Here is a 27,290-nt window from a genome sequence, read left to right on the forward strand (position 1 = left end):
TTAAACATAATGACATAACGTGACTTCTCTTTTGCAGAAATTCGGGGAATTACTACCAGTGATCATTACTTATGTGTAACATCAAAATGATTTGGTCTAATAACACATGTGTGATGTAGTCTTTTATTTACTCATATTTTTAGCACTTTTTATAAATTTTAAATCTATTATTTCAAGTTACTCACTCTTCCAGAGTGAAAATTAACAATCATGGAAAATTGTCCTAAGCAGCATAAATCTTCCATCAGACTTTTGGCTGCTGTAACTACACAGACAGGTGAGTTTGCTTTAAATATGTTCAATCAGTTAACAAATATATATTAAGGTATATTAAAATAGACCCTTTCAAATCATAAAATCAGGTGGGCAATTCACTATACAAGTCACAAAATTAGGACTTTATAAATGTAGGGAAATTACAGATTACCTAAACTAGCTACATCATTTTTCAAACAAAGAAACTGAGGCTCAGAGAGGCTGAGTGACTTATCCAAAATTATACAGCCAAAAAATGGCAGAGCTGACATTAACAACCCAGGTTTCCTGCTTCTTGCTGTGGTAGTCTTTCCACCACATCGTGTTACCATAAAAACTACACATTCCGTTTGGCATTAAGAATGATCGAATATACTGAAATTTGGCTTATACTTTTTTAAATATCCTTCGAGTATATAAAGAAAGATAAAACAGGACCCATATCATAGTAAATAACATTTTCAGACTTCATTTTGTGCCTTTTTTAATCATTTTGAATTTTAAACGACTATCTTCTAACCTACATTATATTTCAGATGCCATTTTTCCACAACCGTACAAATATAGCAGTTCTTGATTATCTGCCTAGACTTTCTGCTACTCCACTTTAACTACCCTTCTGCTCCAACCATGCACCCTCCAAATGCTGCTAAAATTATATCATACTTTCCAAAGTCAAACTAGAATGATGTTTTGATTATATTCCAACTACACTAAGTTCTTGGTAGTCAGGGATAACGACACATATGTACATGTATCTATATGTATGTATTTGTATTATCTAGTACAATGTGAAAAACATTCAGTAAATACATAAGTGACTGAAAGACTGACATAGTGTTGGGGATAATCCAGTGGTTATGAATATAGGTTAAGGAGACATCATGCCTAGGTTCAAATATCAGCTCTGCCACTTATTACCTGTGTCACCTCAGGAAAGTTGCTTAGCTTTTCTTGGTCTCAGTTTCCTCATATGTAAAACAAGGTTAATAATAGAATCTACACAAAGTTTTTGTGAAAAGTAAATGAGATAATCTACTAGCACAATGCCAGGCCCGTAATAAGTGCTCGAAAAATATTAGCTATGATGAGATTATATCATTACAATTATTAACTACTCCTATCCTGCCATTCACCATAAGCTCCTGTTTTTTGTCCTAAGTGATTTGGAGAACTCTCCAAATCTGAGGGTTCGGTGAATCTCTTCTTTTTTGAGAAATATATCTGCTACATAAATAGTAAGTCATCCAAATCCCATTAAATCTAGGTAATTTTATTTAATGATCATATTTTAAAAGTTGGACATATAAATAAGAGGCAAAGCAATTTTGATTAAATCCTGTTTTCTCAATGGTTATTTGGAATACATCATTCATATGCAAGCCCCAAGAATATTGAATAACAGATAAAATAAATAATGATCATAATGCAAACCACATTCTGATTCCCACTTCCCTGCAAGTACAACTCCATGTAAGAATTGTAAGAGCCAAAAAGTAACATGCTTATTAACTGTGGGCTACTCAGCTATATGCATAGAGCTTAGCAGATCATGTGAATGTTTCCACATTCTCAGTTAAGCTAATGGGTCCTTAGAGCCCAGTTCTTATAACCCCTAAAGAGTTTCAAGATTTGCCTGAAAAAATATATCATATTTCCATGACTATGACTGAACACAGATTTGGAAAGCTCACTGAAAGCAAACCATCCTGGAAGACAGGAAATGGTCATTGCTTTCAAAGAAAGGCAAGACTCTCCTGTGCACAGGAAATCAAGCTGGTTTTAGGAGCTTAATCTCATCTCCTTCCACACAAAGCTGCGTGTACCGTATGGATGGACCCTACCCTTCACCTCACACATGGGAACCTGGTGGGGAATGAGATCACTTACCATCTGAGGTAAACGACATTTTATACAAAACTGCCATCTAAATGCATCCAGAGAAATATATTCCCTCCTTTTTTCACATTTCATTTCATTTTTAAGTATTCAGGGATTTAGAAGGATTCTGGACTTGTAAGAGGCAAGTTGTAAGCCTCTGGGAAAACCTGTCAAAAGACTCAGATCTAAAATGTTGTTTCCTAGATACACAGTGTTTTCTGCAGCAGAGCTCAGTGAAACTTTCACCAAAAAAGTTGCTGCATTTCATCTTTTCCTTGTGAACAAAAATAATTACACTAGTAGTTTTACGGAGTTTTAAAACATCCTTGGGAGCAAAATGTTGTTATGAGGCCAGTCTGAGACTGGGATATGAAAATCCTGGTTCCAGTCCCAACAGGTTTCTTTGACCAGAGGTAGACAAGGTGGGGAAACCCAAACCTGTCCAACCACTGCAGAGGACACATGTCCAATCAATGGAGACTAGTGCTATTGCGCTTGTAAAGCAGTAAAGACCAATAAATAGTCTTTGTTTTTAAAAAGTGTATTTAAAATCCATTTTGAATGCCTTTACTACAATAGGCAAACTTACAGGGGAATAGGGCAGGTCTAGTATTTTGATGGAGACTCACTATAGCACAATTCTTATATTCCATGCCAAAAGTCCTTACTAGCACAACCCTCTTTGAATGAAGTCCCAAAGGGTTGAACTCATATTAAAATCTCTAATATGAGAAGAATTACAGCAAGGTTACAATATAATTAACCTGAGTTATCCTTCAAAACTCTTGCTAATATACATTCTGCAACTTCAGACTATACGCACGCTGTAATTTTTTAAATTAGCAAAGAAAGAGGTTTTCATATTGTTCAGACTAAAAGAATAAAGGAATCTTTGCATAAAAAGGGTCAATCAATACTTTCAATTATTTTCTAACATTATTCCTCAACAGTGTTTTGGGCTTTTTAAATGGCTGCTCTGTATGGCAAAGCATTATTCTGTCCACCTCCTAGAGTCTGCAGAAAAGTCTGTGTTTCTTATGTAAGGATCATGGTGATTCCCTCCACTGCTTAGAGAGAAAAAAAAATAAAAAGCAAAATCAGGGCTATTATCCTGTGTTTATAACAAGTCTATTACCATAGTAACAACTGTGATGTCACAAATCCTACACGAAGGGCCAAATTCTGTCTCTGATGGGGGAAGGGCAGCTTAGCTTTGGAAATCGGATGAAATCGGATGCAAACATGTGCAGCCAAAGGACGGTCAATGCTGTGGTAATCACCAAAGCACAGGGAGTTTTCATTCTCTGAAGAAAAGTGGGGCAGGAACAGAAACGCAGTTCCCCAGGCTCAGAAGTCAGCTACACCCACACTTCTGTATGCAGCTGTGCAAAAGGAACGTGGAAATCCCAGAGAGTGTGGTATCACCACGTTCCCAATCACGAGTATTCTACCGGGCCCACTGCCCGCCAAATGTGGATGGGATCCAGTGGTGAGCCTGCCTGAGCTCATGAAACTCACTCTGAACCCAGCGCCTGACGATAGAGTCCTGTGGTACCTCGGAGAAGAAGCAGCTTGCCTCATGAGGGCAATCACTTTCAAACCAAACTGGGGTCTCACCCCTACAACGTCATCTCAGTTCATAGAACCACAGAATGCCAGGATTAAAAAAACTCATCAAGTCTCCCAAAAGATGCGGACTTTAAAAAATAGCCTTTTGCGGGAATAAGATGCATCCCTTGTCCCTGGGGAATGCTGAGTAGCAGATTAATAAGTACTCTTATTCTGACACAGCCTAGGGAAGTTTTGTGCAAATATGCTGAAAATACAACTTTCTATTAAAAAGAAAATTGGATTAGGAGTCAGAAGACCTTAGTACTTGTCTTGGCTCCAGTACTTAGAAACCACATGACCTTGAGAAAGCCATTTTAACCTACCAGTATTTGAGCTTCTGTTCTTTATTTAATAATATAACATGCTATTTCCCAGGGTTATTGTAAAGATCAAACTAAATAAAATAATGAGTGCGAATAAGTTTCACAAACTGTAGAGGATTTAATACAAACCTAGGTATGATGAACATTTCCACAGAGCCAGTTTACAGTACAACAATAATTTGAACACTAATATTAATAGTTATTTTTTTCCAGGAATCCAAAGCATACAGAGGATCTTCATCTTCCCTGTCCTGAGAGGTGGACATGTGCCTGATACAGTCAACTCTAAATTATTCAGGGACTGATTACTGAGGGGCCTCTTGCTTCTAGCCATTCCACCACATATTAGTCCCCCTCAGCAATGCCATGTTAACCTATATACGGCTAGAAAATTGACAGCGAGTGTGTCTCAACTCTAGTACCTTGAATAACAACTCTGGGAAAAGTTTTAGCCAAAGGAAGAATTGAAATGGTTCACTAGACAGAAGTTTTTGGTAATTTATGGACTTTACTTATCCATGGATAATTACTCACATCACTGTCTGGAAGGCTATGGTCAGAAAGGGTGGGACTTAATTCAGACGAGATACTAGCATTTTCTCAGTGTACAACGAAGTAGCCTGTACTGTCTTATGCATGTGCAATAGGAATTTGAAGAGCGGTCATTCATTCATTTATTCAACACTTGGGAGGGGGAGCGCCAACTATGTGCCAGAGCTCAGCACATACCCTGAAAGCCCCACTATTTTCCTGTCCTTGTTACTGTCCCGTAGGATATTCCACAGAGCACCTTGGCAAAGCTCACAGCCTGACTTTTAGGAACCCTATTCACCTTCCAGTTATCGTGAGACTTTTGCCAATCTTACCCTAATGCAAGGGTCAACAAGCTATGGTCCCTGGGCCAAATCCTGCTCACTGCCTTATTTGTAAATAAAGTTTTATTGGGACACAACCATGCCTATTTGTTTGTGTATTGCCTGTGGCTATTTTCCTGCTACCACAGCAGAGTTCAGCCGTTGTGATAGACACAGTATAGCCCCAAAGCTTAAAATACTATCTGGACCTTTACAGAAAATGTGCTGATCCCTGAACTAGATAATGTGACTAACTCAAAATTCATCCCTCCTGTAAATTCCTGCCTGTTAAATTCTGGACTAATAGAGTAAGCTCCTTGAAAACACAGTATTTTTGTCTTGTCATATAGAACCCTGGAGTAGGGTCAAGTAAAGGTTAAGGGCAGATACCGAAAATTAAACGCGTCCTTCCCTACATTTTGTTTTGAACAGATGAGTGCCTTGGAGTTGCACGGAAGACAGCATAAAACCACAGGTGTTCGGTTACTCTGGCTTCTAATTCCTCAGAGTTCCTACGTCTAAGACTTCCAAGGCTCAATTTTTGGCCTCTATCCCTTTGCATATTTATTTCCTGATCTGATGTGGAATTAGAATTAAATAGGAGCTGTGTGCTTGAATTCCACGTGGCTGGCTCAGCAGGAAACTCCAGGGCAGGTTTTTTGGCATGCCAAACACATGGTAGCCTCAGCTATGCTAATTTCTAAAGCTGTTTGCTTTGCTCAAATAAATCTTAGAGGGGAATTTGCATTTGGATGCACACCTTTTTATGCACAAATTATGTGCCCAACTCTAGGGCAGACCAAGGACTGAAAAAAAGAAAAAGAGATATGATGTTTACGGAATGGCTTTTGTAAGGCAGGCACCGTGCTAGGCAGCTTTACATATATTTTCTCATCTCATAGACACAAGAATCTCCTGTGGTAGAACTGTGATCTCCATTTTACAGACAGGGAAACTGAGAAGACAGCTTATGTAATTTGTCCACATTCACAGAGCTGGTAAGTGATAAAGCTTAGATGTGAGCCCAAGCTGTCTGAATCTGAAGGCTGTGTTCTTTTCACTTAGTCACACTGCCTCAATGATACACTTATCATCAACACCACTCACCTAATCCATTGGGCACACATTCAAACATGAACCCTACATTTACAAAATTAGTCACCCCTCTTCTCTCCAGTTGACCTATCCAAAATAGGTCTTTGGCCCTTGGGAGATAAATTTGGGCCCCTCTGCATCACAAAACAATCAAACAAAGGAGAGTGGGCTATAAAAAAGGCAAACTTTACATGATACACAAATTATGTTAGTAATTAGTTGACAAACACAATTATAAGTGATTCTGAACGGGTAAATGGATTTTAGCTGAGGACCTCAGTATGAAAGGACACTTTTACTGCTAAAATGTAGTAGGTCAAACAAGAGAATGTGCCCATGCCATGAAGGAAATGTTAGTAACACTTAGAATATGGTGTAAATATTACTATAACGTAAGTCCAAATTTATACCTACAAACATCTTCACTGTTTATAGAAACATAACCAAACACCTACCTTCCCTAAAAAAAAAAAAAAAAAAAAAAAAAAATGCAGTCATTAATTTTAGTGGGTTATAACATGAACTGTTATCGAAATTCAGTATTTACCATTCTTCAATTCAATATACAGAAAAATAACCAGTGTAGCAATTAAGCATTCTAGCATAATTCCACCATTTTACAGCAACCCTGGTAACAATATGCTTGAACTTCTTTCTCTGTGTAGAGCATATCAGGAACCTAGCCTGCAGTATCACATCATGCTCAGCCCACTGCCATCAAGCTCAGTATACTGCCATCTACTTTTCTGGAAATATAAAAAAACTGATTACATTTTCATATAAGTGAAATTCAGATCTCAATTTTTTTTTTTTTTTTTTTTTTTATTGTTTAAAGCTTCGAAGAGGGCTTTCCAGGAATTAGAAAGAACTCTCTGGCAGAGGTGGGTAATCTAGGTTGTTTCTTAAGTGGATTTACAAGAAGGCACACTGAAGAAGCAGCCTGCCACACACCCTTTACAAAACTGCCCCTTCCTTTAGAAAATCCAGGTGACCTGGCCCTCATGACACCACCACCCACTTCAACAGTGCTGACTTTTTTTCTTGCTAACCAGTCAGTATATACCCTACTTTTTAAAATTATTTCAGCCTTATTTAAAAAAAAAAGAAAACAGATGATTTCAGGTAAGGAAAATAATTTTTTTTGTAGCCAATGATAGAAAGAGTTTATTGTCAGTTGAAAGTTTATAGTCTAAGCAGTAGATTGGGGGATGTGCTTAATATAGCAATACTACTTTAAAGAATACGTGTACTAACATTTCTTATCTACAAAGTTTCTAAAGCAGTCTTTTCCAAAATTGACTTGAGCGTAATAATTAGTCATGTTAGTTAAAACAACTTTCTATGAATCGTTATTGTTGGAAACGCCAGTAGTGACTTACCTGCTGGTGGCTTTATGAAAGGTGGTGGAATTAAAGGTACAATAATGGGCACATTGCCATGATCCTTGGACCCTGCAGGTGAGTCACTGAGTCCATTTCCTGTGGCAAGCCCTGAATAGCCTGTGCTTATATTGTATGGTGAAATAACACTGTCCTCAGGTAATTTGGGTTTTGGCAAAGAATTTTCTGTAAAAGAAAAAAAAAAATCACACTTAATCTGACAAAAGGACTCACTTTCCTTCTGACTACATTTTCTCAGGTAAAATGGCTATGTAAAAACACAAATTTTTCCTTATAAGTCTTTAAACACTTTACCAGAACTCCACAGACCATCCTGGACCTTTTCAGGCCTGTAACCATAAATGTCTAATGTGCTCCTTTATCATTTGCTCCACTATGATAGCTAACATCCCAATTGTATCATAAGGGTGAATTTTTAGCACTATAAAAGCCCATAGAAAACTGAGAGGCAATTAACCTTTTCCATGTGCAAAGTGATATATAGCCCGCATCACTCTGTGGCTACCAGGGGAAAGCTGAAAAAGTGCCCCACCCCACCAGCACTGTAATTAGGTCCCACTGTATTTTAAACTTGCGTCATAATATAATCCAAACAAAACCAATAAGAAAGAAACAAATGATTAGGAAGAAAACTGTTGTTTCATGGGGTAGACCCATTAAATTAACCCATTAATATCTATTAAAAATTAACAAGCATGAAAATATAGAAAACTTACAATGATATGAACTTTGTGAATTTTATCTTTGTATGTCAATCATTGGGGGGGAAAGAAAACTCAACCACAGAAAACTTTTTCCCTCTAGTACCATGTCCTGGCACTCATGATGCCCAGAGGCAAAGATTATTACCTAAACCAAGTATTATACAAGCTATTAGTTTATAGAATATAAACTCAGGACTCGCATTTTTTATTTACAGTGAAATTGATGATACCATCTCCATAACATGATGTGAACAATTTCATAACAAGCTTAACATAAAATTTGTCATGTATGTTCAATTCCACATGCCTGCAGGACAGCTCATTTATATTTTGTGGCTTGGCACATGAGAAGGAAAAGCACTCTCTTACAGACTGGAAATAAAATGCATGAGCAGGTTGTTCATGCCAATAGATTTTGAAAGCAATGCAAATACTGATCAAACTTCCAATGATAACAATTAGTTTTACCTACATTTTATTAAAATTCCCCAAATGGGTTGCTTCTTCACATATTCCTTTTCTTAGACAAACTCATGTTCCAAATTTAGGTTCACAAATTCAGTATCCATACTAACACCCACCAATGATTCTAAGCTTCCCTTATGAGATACCAGGCACTGCTACCACTGGTAGAATCAGTGTTCATTCAACTCTGCCAAACCTCTAATTTCCACTCTTTAACTGGGCTTTAACAAAACTTCTTACAGAATAATATAGGATCCAACCATCCATACTTTCTTACTCCTCTGCTCACCATATCCAAGGTTGTGGGGATGGGACAAGGGTGAAAACTTCAAACACAAAACAGAAATAGGGGGAGATCCAAGATGGCGACGTAAAGATTGTGCCTTCTTTCTTCCATGAACGAATTAAAATTACAACTAAATTATAGAACAATCAACTCAGAGAACCATCTGAAGTCTGGCTGAACAATTTTTATATGTATTTATATAAAGATATAAAGAAGAAGCCATGTTGAGACAGGTGGGAAGAGCAGAAACACGGAACTGGCTAACCCCAAACTTCTATGTAGTGGTCGAGGATGGGGAAGGATATCTCAGTGGCAGAGATTCGGCCCAGAGAAGCAAGGAACCCCAGCTCCCCACACCAGGCTCCCCAGCCCAGATTACTGGTGCAGGGAAGAGGAGCCCCCACAACATCTGGCTTTGAAAAGCAGTGGGGATTCTGACCATCTGGGTGGGATGGAAGGCAACTGAAAACCCAGCCATCTTCTTAAAGGGCCCTCACACAGACTCTCTCATCTCCAGGCACTCAACTTGGGCTGCAGTGGAAAAAATCAGTAACTTGGGGATGTGTCGGAGACAAACGGAGGGGCAAACTGAGTTGTGTGGCTTCAGGAGAGGGCTGGAGGATAGTAGAAAATTTCCCTGTGAGGAGTCTTCCTCCCATGCAGCCGACAGGCAGGCACGATCTTTCCTGTGTTGAGCCCTCCCTCACCAAGCTTACAGCCAAATCTGCATCTGATTGGTCTGATGAGCTCCGAAGCTCCACCCTGATGACTCCCTGGGACTACACACCATCCAACTCCTCCAAAGCCATAGGCACTTTCTCCAAGAGCAGCCAGCCCCGCCCAAACTGCACTTTATGGATAACTATCAGAATCTTACAGACCCTAGGTGGGTGGTGACCTGCCTTGGTGTGCTCTGAGACTTTTGATGAGTTGCTCCAGGACTGGCACCAAACCAGAGTCTACATTAACCTAGTGACCACAACTCTTCCCACTCTAGTAACTCCCTGAGACCCTGCCTCAGCCAACTTGCATACCACACAAGGCTCTATCAAAGGCTGAACTTTAAGGGAGCTGGCAGGTGACAGCAGGCCTCCAGGTGTCCTGGCATTTTTGAGGAGCTACCCTACGCCCAGTACTGGTGGCAAATGTCCTTGGTTCTCAGTGTGGCCTCTCCCACATGTCTCCAGGGTTAGCAATAGCAGCAAACAACTGTGGACCACTTTGTAGCTCTTACCAAGTAGTCCCCAGCCAGTCACAGGCAACAGGTGACCTGGGCCTACACTGGGGCCCTTCCAAGAGGCCCCAGAACCAACATACTTGGAGGTTGGCTTCCAACCACAGAAGAGCACTGCCCAATTAGCCCCACAAGTGACACACCCAAAGGGTGGTCTCATCAGGCACCAGAGTCTGCTGGGGCAAATCCCACTCAGGGGGTAAACCCCCCATACAGCAGCCTATAAGCTGTGGACATGGCCAAACCCCAGTCAGTCAGCATGATGGTCAATCCTACCCACTGATATGCCAATAGCAACCAAGGCTCAACTATAACAGGATGGCACACACAATCCACACAAGGGACACTCCTGGAGAACCTGGCTCAGGTGACCATGGAGACTGTGTCACTGGGCCCCACAGGACACCTACTACATAAGGCCACCCGGCCAAGACTGGGAGACAAAGCAGATCTACCTAGTACATAGAAACAAACAGAGAGGCAGCCAAAATGAAGAAACAAAGAAATACATCCCAAATGAAAGAACAGGAGGAAACTCCAGAAAAAGAACTAAACGAAATGAAAGCAAGTAACCTACCAGATACAGAGTTCAAAACAATGGTTGTAATGATGCTCAAGGAATTTGGTGAGAACTTCAACAAAGAGATGGCAAGCATAAAAAAGGACATATGAACTATAAAACAGAAGCAGTCAGAAGTGAAAAATATAATAATTGAAATGACTAGGAGAAATCACCAGCAGACTAGATGAAGCAGAGGATCGAATCAATGATTTGGAAGACTAAGTAGCAGAAAACACCTAACTGGAACAGTAAAAAGAAAAAAGAATCCAAAACAATGAGGATAGTTTAAGAGACCTCTGGGACAACATGAAGCATAACAACATTTACATCATAGGGGCACCAGAAGGAGAAGAGAGAAAGCAAGGGATTGAGAACCCATTTGAAGAAATAATGACTGAAAACTGTCCTAACCTTGTGAAGGAAATAAACAAGTCCAGGAAACCCAGAGAGTCCCAAACAAGATGAATCCAAACAGGCCCACACCAAGACACATCATAATTAAAATACCAAAGATTAAAGACAAAGACAGAATCCTAAAAGCAACAAGAGAAGGCAACTAGTAACTTATAAGGGAGCTCCCATAAGATTGTTAGCTGATTTCTCAACAGAAACTTTGCAACCCAGAAGGGAATGGCACAAAATATTCAACGTGATGAAAAGCAAGGACCTACAACCAAGATTACTCTACCCAGCAAAGCTATCACTTAGAATTGAAGGACAGATAAAAAACTTCCCAGACAAGATAAAGCTAAAGGAGTTCATCACTACCAAACCAGTATCGTTAGAGGAATTTCTTTAAGATGTGGGGGGCGGGGGGGAATCAAAATTATGATTAATAAAATGGCAATACCTACATATCTGTCAAAAATTACTTTCAATGTAAATGGATTAAGTGCTCTGCTCAAAAGACAGGAGGGCTAAATGGATAAGTAAACAAGACCCTTACATATGCTGCCTACAAGAGACTCCCTTCAAATTGAAATACACACACAGACTGAAAATAAAGGGATGGGAAAAGATATTTCATGAAAATGGAAATGAAAAAATAAAAAAAGCTGGGATAGCAATACTTATACAAGAAAAAATAGACTTTAAAACAAAGGCAATAAGAAGGGACAAAGAAGGACCAGCAATCCCACTTCAGGATATTTATCCGAAGAAACCCAAAATGTTACTTCAAGGGGACGTGTGCTTCCATATGTTCATTGCAGCATTGTTTACAATGGCCAAGATGTGGAGGCATCCTGGTGTCTGTCAATGGAAGAATGCATAAAGAGGTAGTACATATATACAATGAAATATTGCTCAGCCAGGGAAGGGAATGGGTTCTTGCCATCTGCGGCAACATAGATGGACCTGGAGGGAATTGTGCTGAGTGCAGTATATCAGACAGAGAAAGACAAATGCAATGAGATTTTGCTTATATGTGGAATTTAAAGAACAAAATAAACAAACAAAACATAAACAAACTCAGAGAGAACATTTTGATGGTTGCCAGATGGGAGGGGGTTGGGGATGAGTGAAAAAGGAGAAGGGAGTAAGAAGTACAAACTGATACTAGTTACAAAATAGTCATGGGGATGTAAAGTACCCCATAGGGAATATAGTCAATACATGGTAATAACTATATATAGTGCCAGGTGGGTACTAGACTAGTCAGTAGGATCACTTCTTAAATTATATAAATGTCTAACCATTATGCTGTACACATGAAATTAATATAAAAATAATATTGAATGTCAACTGTAATTGAAAAGTTTAAAAGTAAGGGAAAAGGTGAAGTGGAATAAGAGGATGAGAGATTCAAATCTCCAGGTATAAAACAATAAGTCATGGGGATGTAACGTACAGCATAGGGAATATAGTCAATAATACTGTGATAGCGTGGTACAGTGTCAGATGGTTGCTGGGCTTATGGTGATCAATTCTTTAGGCATATAAAAGTTGAATAACTATGCTATATGCCTGAAACTAATATAATGTTGTATGTTAGCTATATTTTAATAAAAATATTTTTTAAAAAAAGGAGGAAAGAGGGCTTTCCTTTAGAATTCCCACCAAAAAAAGGGGGAGGGAGAATTGCCAAAGTAACCACCATTCTCTCTTGCACTCTGAAAATCTAAACCTAACATTTCACGTAACAGAAAGTACCAGTCCCCAACAGCTGACATATCAAAGGGCTCAGGAAACAAGAGAATAAGTTAGTAAACATTATCCCTTTCTACAAATTTGTGGGCAGGACTATAGCACTGGAGGTCCCTAGCCCTTGTCTATGTAGGTAGTTCTCCCATTGCTGGAAGGAGATTAAGTGTGTCTATTTTTGTTTTATGTTGTGTTCTGATATTCTGTGGAATTCTGCTTATAGGAAAGCACTACTGGGGATGTACATGTAAATCAACCCTTGGCATAATCAACAAAACGAGTCCCAAAGCAACTCAATTCTGCCAGGTTGAGATAGTTAATCCTTCTTGGTATGAACAAAGGGATGTTAAATGTCATTACCTTTGAGAACAGAAATGTGCTGCCGGCTCTCTCCATCTGTAGGGTAGCTTCTGAATTCAATATCTTCACCATCTTTCAATTCAACCTTATCATAGCCATACCAGCCAAGGAGTTCATTCATGGTGTTTTCTGCAAAGTTCTGAAAGAGAACCATAGGCTACTTATTTATATAATCAATAACTATTTTTAAAAAATGCATAAATCGAATTGTGTTTGCATTACCCATTTACTGACAGCCCAGCCCATCTCCCCTAGAGTCCTGTTCGTTTTTCAAATCACGTTCAAAAATTGTAAAACATTTAAGTCTCAGGATGATGCATCCAATCATGGCAGGCCTTCAGACTTTTACAACTTAAAGATAATAAGAAAAAAGGTATTTTTCAGTTTTGCTTATGAACAGAAAGTCAATTTTAGCATATTCTTCTGCAAAGTCTATCCCACACTAATATAAAAATATTGAAAAGTAATGCACAAAAACAGCTAAGAAAAGATTTTGAAAATGAAAACAATTGACCTTTTTTGTGGCTCAGATTAATTTAAATTAGAACTGCTTTCTGATTCAGATGTTTCTTAACATGACTCTTATCTCAGATAAAGCAAAATCTCAGCAAGGAAATTATTTAATTGTCAACTACTATCACACAGAAAGCTGAATAGGCTACAAGAGTCTCCCTTTTTTATTTTCCTTTTTGGAAGAGTATTCTTTAAAAATCAATGAATAATCTGCTTTACAAATTTCATTAGTGACAGGTTCTTTCTCCATGAAATCGAAGGTCACTGTGATTGCCTTCTGTTATGTAACATAAAAGTACCAAATAACATTAAGGTTACTAGCCAGCCCCAATTTTGGATAAGGTATGAAAACACTTTATGAACTATAAATCAATAGATAAATGTAAGGTATTGTTGTTACGATAGGTATCAAAGTGTGAAAATAATGGATATAGTTGGACGGATTTAAAGCCTTAATATCAGGTGACTATTTTTTATGAACTTATCAACTGCTAGATCTGGAAGCAAGATGTGAGACTATGTTTGTTAATGATCTTAATGTATGTGTGTGCCTTGCCTTAAAGCATCTCTCTCTGAGAAACAGAGAGAAGAGTGGTGGTTACCAAGGATTAGAGGGATGGGGAAACGGAGAGACATTGGTCAAAGGGTACAAACTTCCAGTTACAAGATTAACAAGTATGAGGACCTAATGTACAGCATGGTGATTATAGCTAATAATACTGTATCACATACTTGAATGTTGCTAAGAAAGTAGATCTTACATGTTTTCACCACGCACAAAAGAATGGTAACTATATGATGGAGTAGAGATAGTAGAGCTAACGCTACGGTATTAAGTTTTCAATCTATTAATGCATCAAATCAACACATTGTACACCTTAAACTTACACAATGTTATGTCAATTATGTCTCAATAAAGCTGGGAAAAAAATTTTAAGTAAAAAGAAGGGACCCACAGTACAGAATAAGAGCTTAATAAATGTTTGTTGAATGAATTTTTGAAAGCATTTCTATCTGGCAAGGCAGCCTGAGCCTCTTGGACTGAACTAGAAAAACTATATATTCTAACCTTCTCTGTGGCTGAACGAATCTTTTCTCATTCTCCCTAGAAGCTGTCATTTCTGAATTACACTGAGATGTATAATTTATATACATGAAACAAAGCACCGAGGTTAAACCAGAGTGCTCACAGCCTTAACGTGTGAATTCCATGTTCTCTTAAATTTCACTTTAGATTTCAGCAGGGGTTGCATTTAAAAAAAAAAAAAAAAAAGATATTACACTATTGACTCCACAAAAACAAACCTGGCATTTCAAACCACCAAAAGATGCTAGATTTTTTGCTTTAGTACCCACTTCAGCTTAGAGCTCTATCTGGGTCTATCTGTGAGGTTATAGTGCACAAGCAATTTAAAAAAAAAAAAAAAATCTAGCCAGATTGATTCAATGTTACCATCCACAAGGCCAACAGTCAGCCATTTCAAGCTTTAGTGAGGCATTTATTCTCTCTGATAGCTGGTCATGTCCACATTAAATAGACATTCTTTTCATGAATGCACAAAGATGATATGATTGATATGTATAATAAACTCCACTCCTAGAATACCACTGAGGAGGACTCAGGTAAATGCTGCTCTACTCAATCAAAAGAGATCCCTTTAATGAGGCATCAGTCTCCCCTAACACCCAATTTCTTTCATTGAGCTGAGTTCCTGCACTGGAGAATGACAGTCCCTAAGCACACAAATCAAGGTCCTCCATCAGTGGTCTGGCAGCAGAAATCTCCAAGGATAAGGATAACACTGAGCGTCAAAAAACCAATTCCAACAGTGTTAAAAGCCAAGTTCAAGCCATCCTATTGGTTTGTGCACTGCTTCCCCAGTCTCTTACAGAACTGTGCCAACAAGACAGAAAATCTTCTGCATAGTAACTTCTGGCCACCATATCCAATTTTCTAGACCATTTGTGTCTGGGCGCCTCTCTCTCCAGTTCTGTCTAACCTCTGAAGTGACAAAGGCTACAGATGCATAATTCATGGAGCAACCTCGCAGCCAAGGATATAGATTTGTTTGTTTTAGTCCGGCTGCAAATCCATTCAGCCCTTCAGAACCAATCCCAGGGATGGAATCCAGAAGTTTCACACATTTGGATAAAAACTGAAAACTGGATTATTAACACCAAATTCATATTATTTGGGCATCTTAACTGCATCACTTAGTTTATGGTTTGTGCTGAAAACTCAGATGCTTTATGGAACAATTGATATGAATGTGATCTATTCCATGATTTTTGAGTTACTATAAATGTCAGTGAAAATAAACTCTAAAACATTCCCTTCCTTGTCATTGAAAATAAAATAAACTCCTTAATGTTTTGATATATGACAGCAAAAGTAGAAAACAAATGGTTTTTAAAGCCTCAAACCATAAATCTCAAACCTTTCATGGAAGGGGGAACAAGATGAAAGAAAGAAAAAGCGAACAACAGTTTCGTACAGTGCTAAGTACAAGAAACAGACTATTATATTACCTCTGACTTACACACTACTGGATTAAGAAACGAAAGACCCCAAGGAATAATTTAAATTTTTTAATTTCTAGGTAGAATTTGATGCTAGATATCACATGGAGTTGTTATGCTGCTAAACCAGAGGAAATGAAATATTTTTTTACAGTTATCATCCAAGAAACATGACATATTCTAGGAGAGATGAATTTAATGTTTATGACCCATAAGGGCTTTAAGTCTTTCTGGTAGAGAATTCAACCAGATATTTTTTCAACATTGTTTTGGGATTGTCATCCTTTAAAAACAAGTTTTCTATTAAAATAATTATTGGGCAGCCAGATAGCTCAGTTGGTTAGAGTGGGAGCTCTGAGCAACAGTGTTGCTGGTTCGATTCCCACATGGGCCAGTGAGCTGCGCCCTCCACAACTAGAGTGAAGACAAGGAGCTGCTGCTGAGCTTCCGGGCAACCGGATGGTTCAGTTGGTTAAGAGTGCATGCGCTCAACAACAAGGTTGCCAGTTCGACTCCCGCAAGGGATGGTGGGCTGTGCCCCCGCAACTAGATTGAAAATGGCAACTGGACCTGGAGCTGAGCTGCGCCCTCCACAACTAAGATTGAAAGGACAACAACTTGACTTGGAGCCGATGGGTCCTGGGAAAAAACACACTGTTCCCCCAATAAAGCCCTGGAAATACACACTTTTCCCCAATAAAGTCCTGTTAAAAATAAATAAAATTAAAATTAAATAAAAATAAAAGAGGTATCCCTTTCCTATATAAGTTTCTTCTGTAAGTTATGTTTGTTTTTTGCTGTTGTTTTTTTTTTAAGGTGAAAAAACTAAAGGTGGTAAGAGCTAAAATGCAGAGAGATTCTGAGGTAAGGATGTTCGATAATAAGACAAGCTACTGTACTAAGGGAGCTTGTAAAAGTTGCTTCTCCCCGGAATTTGTCCCGAAAATTTAGGACAGGAAACTGAAGTAGTCTTTTAAAGTCCCTCCAAGCTGTAAGATTCTGTGAAACCAAAGAACTTCTACTTATATGAGAAATAAAATACCTTTTGCAAAGAAATATCATAATTATAGTGATCACACATCATAAATTTTACTAAACAGCCACTATTTCAAATATTTCATCATTACTCCCATAAACTATAAAAACGTGCCAGAAATTTTAATATTCTGGCATCCGAATCACATTTTGTAGGCTGCCTTGCGCCCTTGGAAGTGGCACAAAAATCCTCTCTCATACCATTTGGTCCAATTTGGGTTTGGAAAATAGGTCACTATAATTATAATGATAATGTCTAACACTCTTATAGCACTTTACAGTGTTTCCACATCCTTTAACTCTCTTGTTCCTTTCAATAATCCTATGAATTAGGTATTTGATTTCCACAATAAACTTTTGGTGAACCTATGTAACATCCTCGTTTTACAACAGAAATTAGAGCATCCAGAAGGTAAATGATAGGCATTCGAGATCACCCAGTAAAGTCCGAACGAAAATACAGATCTTCTGATTCTTATACCAGGCCACTTTGTATTATAAATTCTGTAAGGTCCAATGTTTCGGCAATTCCAAAGAAGTTAACTCCTTGGACGAATCAAAAAGTGGCAAGAAAATCATACCATAAGCTGTCAATATCACATATAAAGAACTTTCCAACGAGGGCATATCTACCTATGTCAAACCTTTGCTTGCTTTTGAATTTGATCATTGGGTCCTACTCTCCTTAATTATTTGTATTGTTGAAATGGGGGTGCTCAAAATTTACAATTAAAATTGAATCTTCTAATTTGACAATTTTTTGACATCACATCTGACTCTAATTGCTTTGTACTTCTAATACTTTACCACCATACCTCTTCCTCACCCTTTCCAATTGCCCTCTCTCACCTCTAGGACTACTAAGGAAAGAAGACAATTCTTAACATTTTGTTAGAAAGCCTGATCTCTTCCTAGAATTAAAAAAAAAAAAAAGAAAGAAAGAAAGTCACAGGAAGATGGTGGAAAGGCAGGAAATTTTTACTATTTCCCCACTCCTCTGAGTTCTTTCTATTTTGGCAAATTTTAATTTTATTAGAACTTAATTCCCAGAACATTCATTAGACACTGTCCTTATTCAACTGCAAGTACTGTACAAATGTCAAGGTTCGAATCTAAAGGATTTTTAATTGAACATTTTACCTGGTAAATAACAGAGTTGGCATCAAGGCGCTTTGAAAACAGCAATTATTATCGATTCTCAAAATATTTCTGAAACACAAGTACTTCAGGTCTTCCAAAAGGACTACTGATTTTATTTTGAAAACAACAACAGATTTTAAAATACAGATAGATATCACTGATTTCTTTCATCCCAGGCCTTGCATAATTGAATGTCAATGTTTTTTCAACTTTGTATCCTACCCAAGAGAGCAGAAAGTTTTCAAAGAGCTCCCAATCATTCATTGAAATGAGGGAAAAGCCATGTCCTCCTTCTCCCCACAAAACGTAATTCCCATTTTCACTCCAAATCCCAGTTCTAGCAAAATGTGTCATCTACTCCAAATATACTGTAAGTTACTTGAGGGCAGAAATCTTTTCTTTCATTTTATGCCTCACCTAGCACAATGCCTAGCACTTAGAGTGTGCTCAAGAAATGTGCTAACCCATTTGAATACGTTCACAAATATTTTTTTTAAAGTATAAATACAGAGAAATAATCAAAGTTCAGGAAAACTGATTCTAAAAAATAAACATGTGCACATTGAAAAATTCTAACATCCAGTGTTAATGAGCACTCTCATAATATTGGGAATTTAAACTGATATAACTTTTAGAAAAGGTAATTTGACGCTATGTATTAAAAGCCTTAACAATGTACATACCCCTTGACTCAGCACTATTATTTCTAGGCATCATAGAAACTATTAGAAGGAAGTAAGTACAAAAATATGCATGTTCAGGAACATTGATCTCGCTGTTGTTTTCTTAGAAGCAAACTATATGCCAAACAATAAAATTGGTTAAAGAAATTATAGCTTAATTATGGAATGACTAACATGGAATATCATTTTGCCATTAAAATATATGCTGTAAATAAGTTTAGTGCCATAAAAGCTATTAACAATATATTACGTTTTAAAAGGAAGGTTAGTACACTATAAGACCTCTTTTGTTTTTTTATTTTTTTAAATACTTTATTTTTATAGAATTAGATTACACATCATTTTTTTTCTCTCTTAAAATCCTACGTAGAAAAGGGCATGAAAAGATGTACATCAAAATGTTGACAGTAATGTGTCTGGGTGGGGAAATTATAGGCTTTGTTTTTCTTTTTGCTGATTTGCATTACTTATTCTACTATTTCTGTCATGTCCATATGTTATTTTCATAAAAAATATAGTTTTAAACAAAAATTAACACAGACTCTTCTCACAGAGAACTATGTCACCCATATTCACAGTCATAATGACATTAAAGAGGACCGGTCAGTTACATTACTTCTGACACCCATTATCCAAGAAAGGGGAGCATATGAGAAACACTTTCAAAGGAAAAGGAAACCACCAATCCTGAACAGTTTACCAAGGCAGGGGGAAAAAACGCTATTACCTCTTCTAGTTAAGGTTATGAATAATAGAATGATGGTTATCTATGGAAAATATTTTATCTCCCTTTTCACCTCCAAGTGCTCTAAGTTCTCAGGTAGATTTCTATTAAGTATCACGGAGTCGTTCATTAATTGAGATGTTATAAAGGAGGTGAGGGAAGGAACTGCAAAGAGGCAGTTTCTTTTGTAGAAAGTAGGCACTGAACTTGATTAGAAGGCAGTTTCTAGCTCTATCCCTAGGTCCGGCCTAGTGCTGAGTCTAAATTATCTCTCTTAACACTGACCCAGTGGATGGGTTTTATTGTATGCTTCTGCCAAGAAGGTTAAAGGTAAAATTTAAATAGTGCAAAAGAAATATTGGAAGGACCCTTTACAGATTACAAAGCATTTCCACATTCAAGACCCCACTGGATCAAATGGTATCCTGAGGAGCAGCCACTCGCCACAGGTGACCCATGACAGGGTCCGCCTCATGCATGAAATAATAAGAGCGGCCAGATTCACATGCCTGGTGCAGACTTTACCCATTGAGCCCTGCTGTTTTTACCTGAACTACAGCTTTTTAACTTGAAATCCTTTGAAGATGGTCACTGCGCTCCATTTGGGTCATTTTACAGCACTGTGCTCAGCTACAACACAATGATTATAATGCAATTCTAAGGGCAGAGGACACATTATAACACGAAAATCCAACCCCGGCCTGGAGCAGGACTGAGGAGAAAGTCTTATTCTCCTTTTGATATATTCTGAATGAGATGGCGGTATAATTGGCATACGAAACCAAAATTATGTGCTTCTACGTATAAAATCTATGTTGTTTTATTGCCTTGTTTTCACACAAGGCAGACATTTATGTTCCCACATTTTAATCTGTAGCCAGGACATCAAATATCCTAAAAAGGTCAAACAAATGCTGTGAAATTGTGGATACCAGCCCTCAAGCTAACACTGTGGCGGGCATGGCAGGTGTGCAGCTGTGTGCAGCTGTATCCTATCACAGCTGCAGAACTGCCCTAAAAATCGCCAAGACTTGTTACATTGTTTTCCTGTCCATGCCAAAGCCACTGGCTCTAAAACAGGACAAAGTTCCAGAGCCCTTTGGTTATACAGAGGTCTCAACACTCATCAGTCTGCAGATCCTAAAGCATACATTCAGCAAATCTCTCACCCCGTGCTTTCCTGTCTGTATATGTGTTTCAAAAAAACAAAGTATTTTTTTCTAATTCTATCCTGTAATATCCCTTCTCTTTTAGGAAAATACTCTATAATCTTATTAGCTTGAGAGTGCAAGGGTGGCTGATTTCCCATCCCATAAGAGGAAGTTTCCGACTTCAGAGATTTTTAAATAATCCACCGTCTACTACTTCTAATATTTTTTTTAAAAGAAGAAGTATATAAAGACTCTTAATAAAAAAGGACACTTCCTTAGAAGGTACAAAAAGTCTGGTCACCCTAACAAGACATTACATTTCCCTGGAACCCTACTTTTTCAGACAGTCACTTGCACTCACTGATATTTATACATTTTGAGGCCCTGGTTTTGACTTTGCTTTAAAAACTTTGTTGCCTCTTGGTTTCTATGAGTCTGTCTTTCACACAAGGAGAGTAGGGCTTGGCTTCTCAGAGCAGTGCTTGGCAAGCACAGAGGCAGGAAACGCAGAAGGGAATGAGTCTGTCAGACTCATTTTCTTCTAGTTCAAATGTTTATTTCAGATTCGGGAGGAAGTGGAGTGGTTCCTTTCCATTTCCTCGTCTCTGGAACCTGCAAGTTGTATACGGCTTAGAGAATCTCACTCTACCACACATCATACTCACAGGTTCACAGATGGAGAAAAAGAGACTCTTTTCAGAAAACCTCCAGTTTGAACAAAGCAGAATTCATAGCTCTCAGTGCCCTTCCAGGACCATCTCTTCGGGATTTAGCCTGGAGTCTTAAGTAGGACTAAGGCTGGGCAGCTCAGACACATCCTGTACCAGCTCCCAAGGGGTAAGGGCCATGTCTCAACTGACATTTGTCCCCAGCCCTGCCACGTGGCACACCTGAAGCCACTGCTCAGCTGGAAAGGTCTGACATAATTTGTGAATGCCACAGTGAAATCTGGTCCTAAGCCCACTTTCTAGGTTCCTGAGACTCACCGTGTCTGACACCAAGATGGAGTTTCAGCCCCAAAACTTAAAATATGTCTGTTTTAGTAATGAGCTGATTTCAACCTTCAACATCCTGGCTTTTCTAATCCATACGCTGATCTCTTTTTTAAGCCAGCTATTTATCTCACTGCACTCACCAGCTCAGCCCTGCAACTTGTTTTATTGTCTATGCAATTGACACAGGTCATTTTTAACGCCAAATGGAGACTATCAGAAACCAAACTAGAAAATCTTGTGGTGTGTTTACTACTAAACTTTAACAGATGTGCCTGAATCTAACTGTAGGCATCAAGACTGAAGTATAATTTTAGGCACAGATTACTTACTGAGAATATTTATAGACAGAAAACTTCTTCAGCAAAGGAGACCCTAAGACATTTAACACAGATTATCTTGTAGTTTAGCATTGATAAAAAAAAAAAAAAAAAAAAAAGCCAAACATTGTAAGTGCATTGATTATGGTTTGTTTAGGAAAGTTTCCAGGGCAGAGCGCTTGATCTAATCACGTTCGTTTGTCAGAGTTTTAGAAGATAAAAATCCGACTCATTATCTCTACTCATAGTTTAGATTTTTCTAGTTGCATTACTGTTTGGTAACCACTAATTACAGTCACTAAGACCTATGTGCACAAAATACATACCCTTAATTACAACTATATTTACACTTACGCATCTATTTACATTTACACATCCAATAGTACAAACTAGTTTTTATATTGTATCTACCATGTTTTGGGTGAACTACTGAAACAAATTAACCCTTCTATATGTCGGAATTCCCTCCTAACATCCACTTATTATGATACATGTAAGATAACAGTATATATTACATTAGATACAATCACAATATTCACTTTAGAAACAAAAAGTAGTCAAAATAGAAATTGCATTAAAAAAATTCATTCTGTTGGTCACTAATTAAGGCATACTGATTGTAACTATAGTAAAGTAATGAGTCTTTTTAATCAAGAAAAGAAACCCAGAATGAAGGGAGGAAGAAGAAAGGGAAAGATAAAGAAACATTGTAAAGGTCATAGTGAGACAAATATTTCTACTTGAAGATATTTTCACTAAAGTACAAATACCAGAGCAAGCTATGCCAAGTCATGTACTTTGCACACACAAAATTATATTGTATCAGATTTAAATTTGTTTCAACTGCCATGTACATTAAAACCAGTGATAACGAAAATGTAACTCAATATCTGATCTAGTGAAACAGCAACCAACATTAGCTCCCAGCCACATGAAGACAATCTCCAATGCCATTACTGGTGTCAGCTAAACCTCAGCCAGTTTGTCTTCTCCAGCCATTTTAAAATAAATATGTGACTATCTCAATTAGGAAATCTTGAAGGAAGTCTCCATGAGGAGGCAATTTTGTTGCTCATTCTCAGTGCCTTGCATTTGCTGTACTTAAAATAGACACTTGTACCAATGTCCTTTCTATTACCCGAAGGGAAAAAAAAATCACATACACACCAGTCCTTTTTCTTTCAGCTCACAGAGAAGCAACTTGATCCAACCAGTGTTGAAACCTGAGTAGGTCACTGTACACCATGATAAAATTCCCTAATCCCTGAGCCAAATCTCCTAAGGGGGCCTCCTTCCAATCCTCCACTTCCCAGGCTGACTTTTCCATTCGCTCTCTCCTCTTTCCCCCTTTCATTTCCCCTACCTTCAAGCCTTGATATGTGATCCGCGGTAGGGGCTCAGGTTTCCGTTTTTACAGCTTAGGCCGTGCTAGCTGTATACATTCCTTTCTTTTTGCCGGGCAGTGATTACTTACCAGGGCTTAGTTTACACTGGTCCAGATGAAAGCCGTTCAGATGAAGGCAAACACAGCCAGGCAGCTCCAGCGGCACCGATATGAAGCTGCACAAGGCCACATTGTGTTCTCGGTGACATTTTGTTGCACATATTTTTATACAGGACAACCAACTTGTTATGTTACTCTACACTTTAGATGGAGGGGTAATAATACCATAAGGTTTGGGAAGGGATTTTATCGATGTGGTTATTAACACTAAAAGCAGAAAATTTTTAATGAGCTCAAAATAACCCTTCCACTTTTTGTCTTTGAGAAATCACTTTAAAAATGAAGACTGCTAGTGCTATTATATTAAAGGAATGCCCACTAAACAATTCCACTAGAAATGGGATTTCATGACTCACTGGCACGGTGTGCGCTGACATGACTGAAGATTTCGGCCAGGGGTCTCTTATACATTGTTCCCAATTAGAGAGAAAAGCCTGATGTTACAGGACATTGATTTATTTGTGGGCTAAAACTTCTTATTTAATGCTACTATGTACTGAATCGCTGAAGACTAAAACTTCTAGTAGGTGGTGATTTAGAAGAAAAATAACATTTTCAAAGAGGAAATTCTGTGCATGAAGGTTAATTCCATACTTAGTCCTGCAGCATTGGCTAAAAATTGTGTAATTTTTCCCTTCACACAATGTTGTTTTTGTTTCTTCCTCACCAGTTCAGACAAACATCTGTTATACTGTAGAAGGACAACTATCTCCCAAACCACGGAGTGCGCCCGCAGCCAAAGTCAACAACGCGAGCCCCAAGCATCGAGCACAGTCAGCCTTTATATCCAGCCGGGATAACATTTCACATGTTTTGATTAAAATTAGCTAATTTGTAATTCTAGAACCTATGAAACTTAAAAGCTGCCATCCATATAGATCACATTAGGTAGTGTTTTAAAGGGCCAGTGCACACTGATTTCCCACTGGCTTCACCTCTCTTCTCTTCCTCCACCCACAATTTAAAATGAAATGGAAAAGTAATCTGGAATTGTAGGACAGAGGGAAGGGCAAGTGAGGAAGAATGGTTATTGCAGACTGTTCTAACCCCACCCCCTTTGGAAAACAACAACTCCTACTGGTCTCTTAAAAAGAAAAAACTGTCTGTCATTGGAATCAATGAGGGTTTCCATCCCAAGGAATAGCACTGATTTCCAAGACAAATATTCCTTAACTCTGTTACGACTGATGCTGCACCTCATGCTTTGAATCATTAAGTTCCTCACCCAGAAATAAAAACCCTAATTCCAAAATTTAGATTGTATGGAAATTCCCTAGAGGTACACTTATAAGATGTATTAGCCATATTTTCCTTTCTAAGCATGGGCTTCATACAAGGCACTGTCGTAGAATATACTTGTTCTAATCAAGAAAACATCAAAACGCAATAAATTTGACTTAGTTGCATGCCATTTTCATCCAGTTTATGTCTTTTTAAATACAAACTTAACCAGCCTAACCAAGTCAGTTGGCAGTGTCAAGGATTTCATGCACTAGATGGAATACCAAGACGGCTGCAGAATGAAAACTAAAGTCCTTCCAAATGTGCTACTTGTTTGTAACTCAGAAAGAAAAAAGAGAAATAAATTTATATATATATATATATATATATATATATATATATATATATATCAAGAGAGAATCGTGAAATCAACACTGAATAAAACCCTCGCTGGGCAAAAAGCTGCAACTTCACGGAAAATGGGGGTGGGGGAACCAGGGAGGTCAGGAGCAGAGCGGTGCTCTTGTGCAATCGCTCCAATATGAACAGCTGGAGCGTCAGGCTGCTGCGCTCACCACCTCTGGAGCACCGCTGGCCTGGCGGGGGCCTTGCCGACAGGACTCCGGGCTGGCCTTTCCAAACAATGGGCAGGCTCTCCGAGAAGGCCGCCCCTCAGACCGCTATCTTTCAGTGGGGCTTGCCCGGGTCTGCTTAACTGGGAAGTGAATCATGCAGAGAGCGGGAGGCGGCGGGAGCCGAATGAGAGCAGCGGGCAGGCGCGGACGAGGCGAGCTGGCGGTCAAAACGGTACCCAAACCCGCGCTACTCGGGCCGCGACTCTCCCCGGCGCTGACAGCCTCTTTACACCGTCACAGCTGGTTACTTGGAAGGGAGCGGGATCGAGGAGTCGGGAGAGGAGCCGGGGAGAGGGGTGGAATCCAGCGCTCCCGGGGTGCTTCGGCCCGGGAGCTCCTAACTTTGGAGGGATCGAGGAGGGATGGTTCCCGAAGAAGCGGGGCGGGGGAGGGGGTAACTACACCACAGACTAGTAACGCCTCTTCACCAGGTCCACCCGCCACTTGAGCTCCGGTTCCCCTCCCCCTGAAACGCGCCTGTGCCAACCTGGGGTTTATAAGGTTAAATAGTGTGTGTGGTTTCCCGGCCGCCCCCCACCCCACCCCCATCAAATCGGAGGTAGGCAAATTCCGGGGATGCAGCCCGCGAGTTGGCCTCCGTTTTGCACCTGGAGGAGGAGCTGAGGCGTTCAGGGCATCCTACAGAAACTGACAAGCGCTCCCCTGGACCCCCCAAATCCGTGCAACGGCCCAAAGGGAGCGGGCGGAGGAAAGAGCTCTATTTCTCCAGCTCCGAAATCCAAAAATACCTTCATTTCCTCATTGATCTCCCTTTTCACCGGGTGAGCGGGTTTCCTGCTCCTTTTATTTTCCGGAGGTCTCCCTTCTTTCTCCATTTCTGCCATGTTTTTGTGTCTGGTTTCTGTGGAGATGAAATGGCTGCTGCCGCCGCCGGCGGTGGTGGTGGTGGTGGTGGTGGTGGTGGTGGAGGTGGTGGTGGTGGAGGTGGTGCTGATGGTGGCAATGCTGGCGGAGGTAGCGGTGCTGGCGGGGCTGGGGCTGGGGCTGGGGCTGGGAGGGGGAGGGCAGGCAGGCGCCGGAGAAGCGGGGTCTCTCCTAGCGGCGGAGGACGTCAGTGGCTGTCAGAGGGGAAGGTAGCTCGTGGAGTCTCGGGGATGCCGCCGCCGCCGCTCCTGCTCCGGCTGCCGCCGCCGCCGCCGCCGCCAACGCCGCCGCTGCCGCCGCTGCCCCTGCCGCCGCCGCTGCTTCTGCCGCTCCCGCCGCCGCCGCCGCCGCCGGGCTGCATCCTCGGGGCCCCGTGGAGTCGTCAGCCATCTTCTGTCGCTCTGTCCGTCTGCATGGGCGAGGGGAACGAGGGCCCGGCGCGGAGAGAGCTGCTCTGGGCGTGCGTGCGTGGATGTGTGTGTGCGCCCGGGAGAGCGCGCCAGCCCCGGCGCCCAGCGCCTCCCGCGAGCAGAGCCGGGGGCGGGCCGGGGGCCGGCGCGGGGAGGGGGGGAAGAGGGAGCTGGGGCAGGGAGGGGGCGGGAGGGAGGGGGGAAGGTGGGGGGCCTAGGACAGCCCCCAGCTCCGGAGCGGGCGTGGCTTCCACCGTCACTGTGTACGCCGATGCTGCGCGGCTCCGGGGGCTGCTCGCGGCCGCCTGTTCATCCGCGGCCGGCACCGGCGGGACGCGGCGCCCCTCGCGGCCGCCACCTCTGCGCGACGCCCCCCGGGCCTGCT

At 40.1% G+C, this 27,290-nt stretch overlaps 1 protein-coding gene across 2 annotated transcripts in view; it reads right to left on the reverse strand.

Moving 5' to 3' along the window:
• SOBP (sine oculis binding protein homolog) overlaps nt 1-26,982 on the reverse strand; it is a 162,307-nt gene extending 135,325 nt beyond the window's left edge. Inside the window, exons 1-3 of one of the 2 annotated variants that reach the window (XM_074333361.2) lie at nt 26,360-26,982; nt 13,173-13,311; nt 7,399-7,584 (exon numbers count right to left, since the gene is read on the reverse strand). In XM_074333361.2, the coding sequence (XP_074189462.1) occupies nt 7,399-7,584; nt 13,173-13,311; nt 26,360-26,455 (421 nt within the window). In that variant the 5' untranslated portion in view covers nt 26,456-26,982. The remainder of the gene's footprint in view (nt 1-7,398; nt 7,585-13,172; nt 13,312-26,359) is intronic. The other variant, XM_019735036.3, reaches the window with a different exon arrangement.
• Between the last annotated feature and the right edge of the window lie 308 nt (nt 26,983-27,290).

This window comes from Rhinolophus sinicus, chromosome 2 (assembly GCF_057876585.1).
Source record: "Rhinolophus sinicus isolate RSI-liver-muscle chromosome 2, RSI-T2T, whole genome shotgun sequence".
NCBI lineage: Eukaryota > Metazoa > Chordata > Mammalia > Chiroptera > Rhinolophidae > Rhinolophus > Rhinolophus sinicus.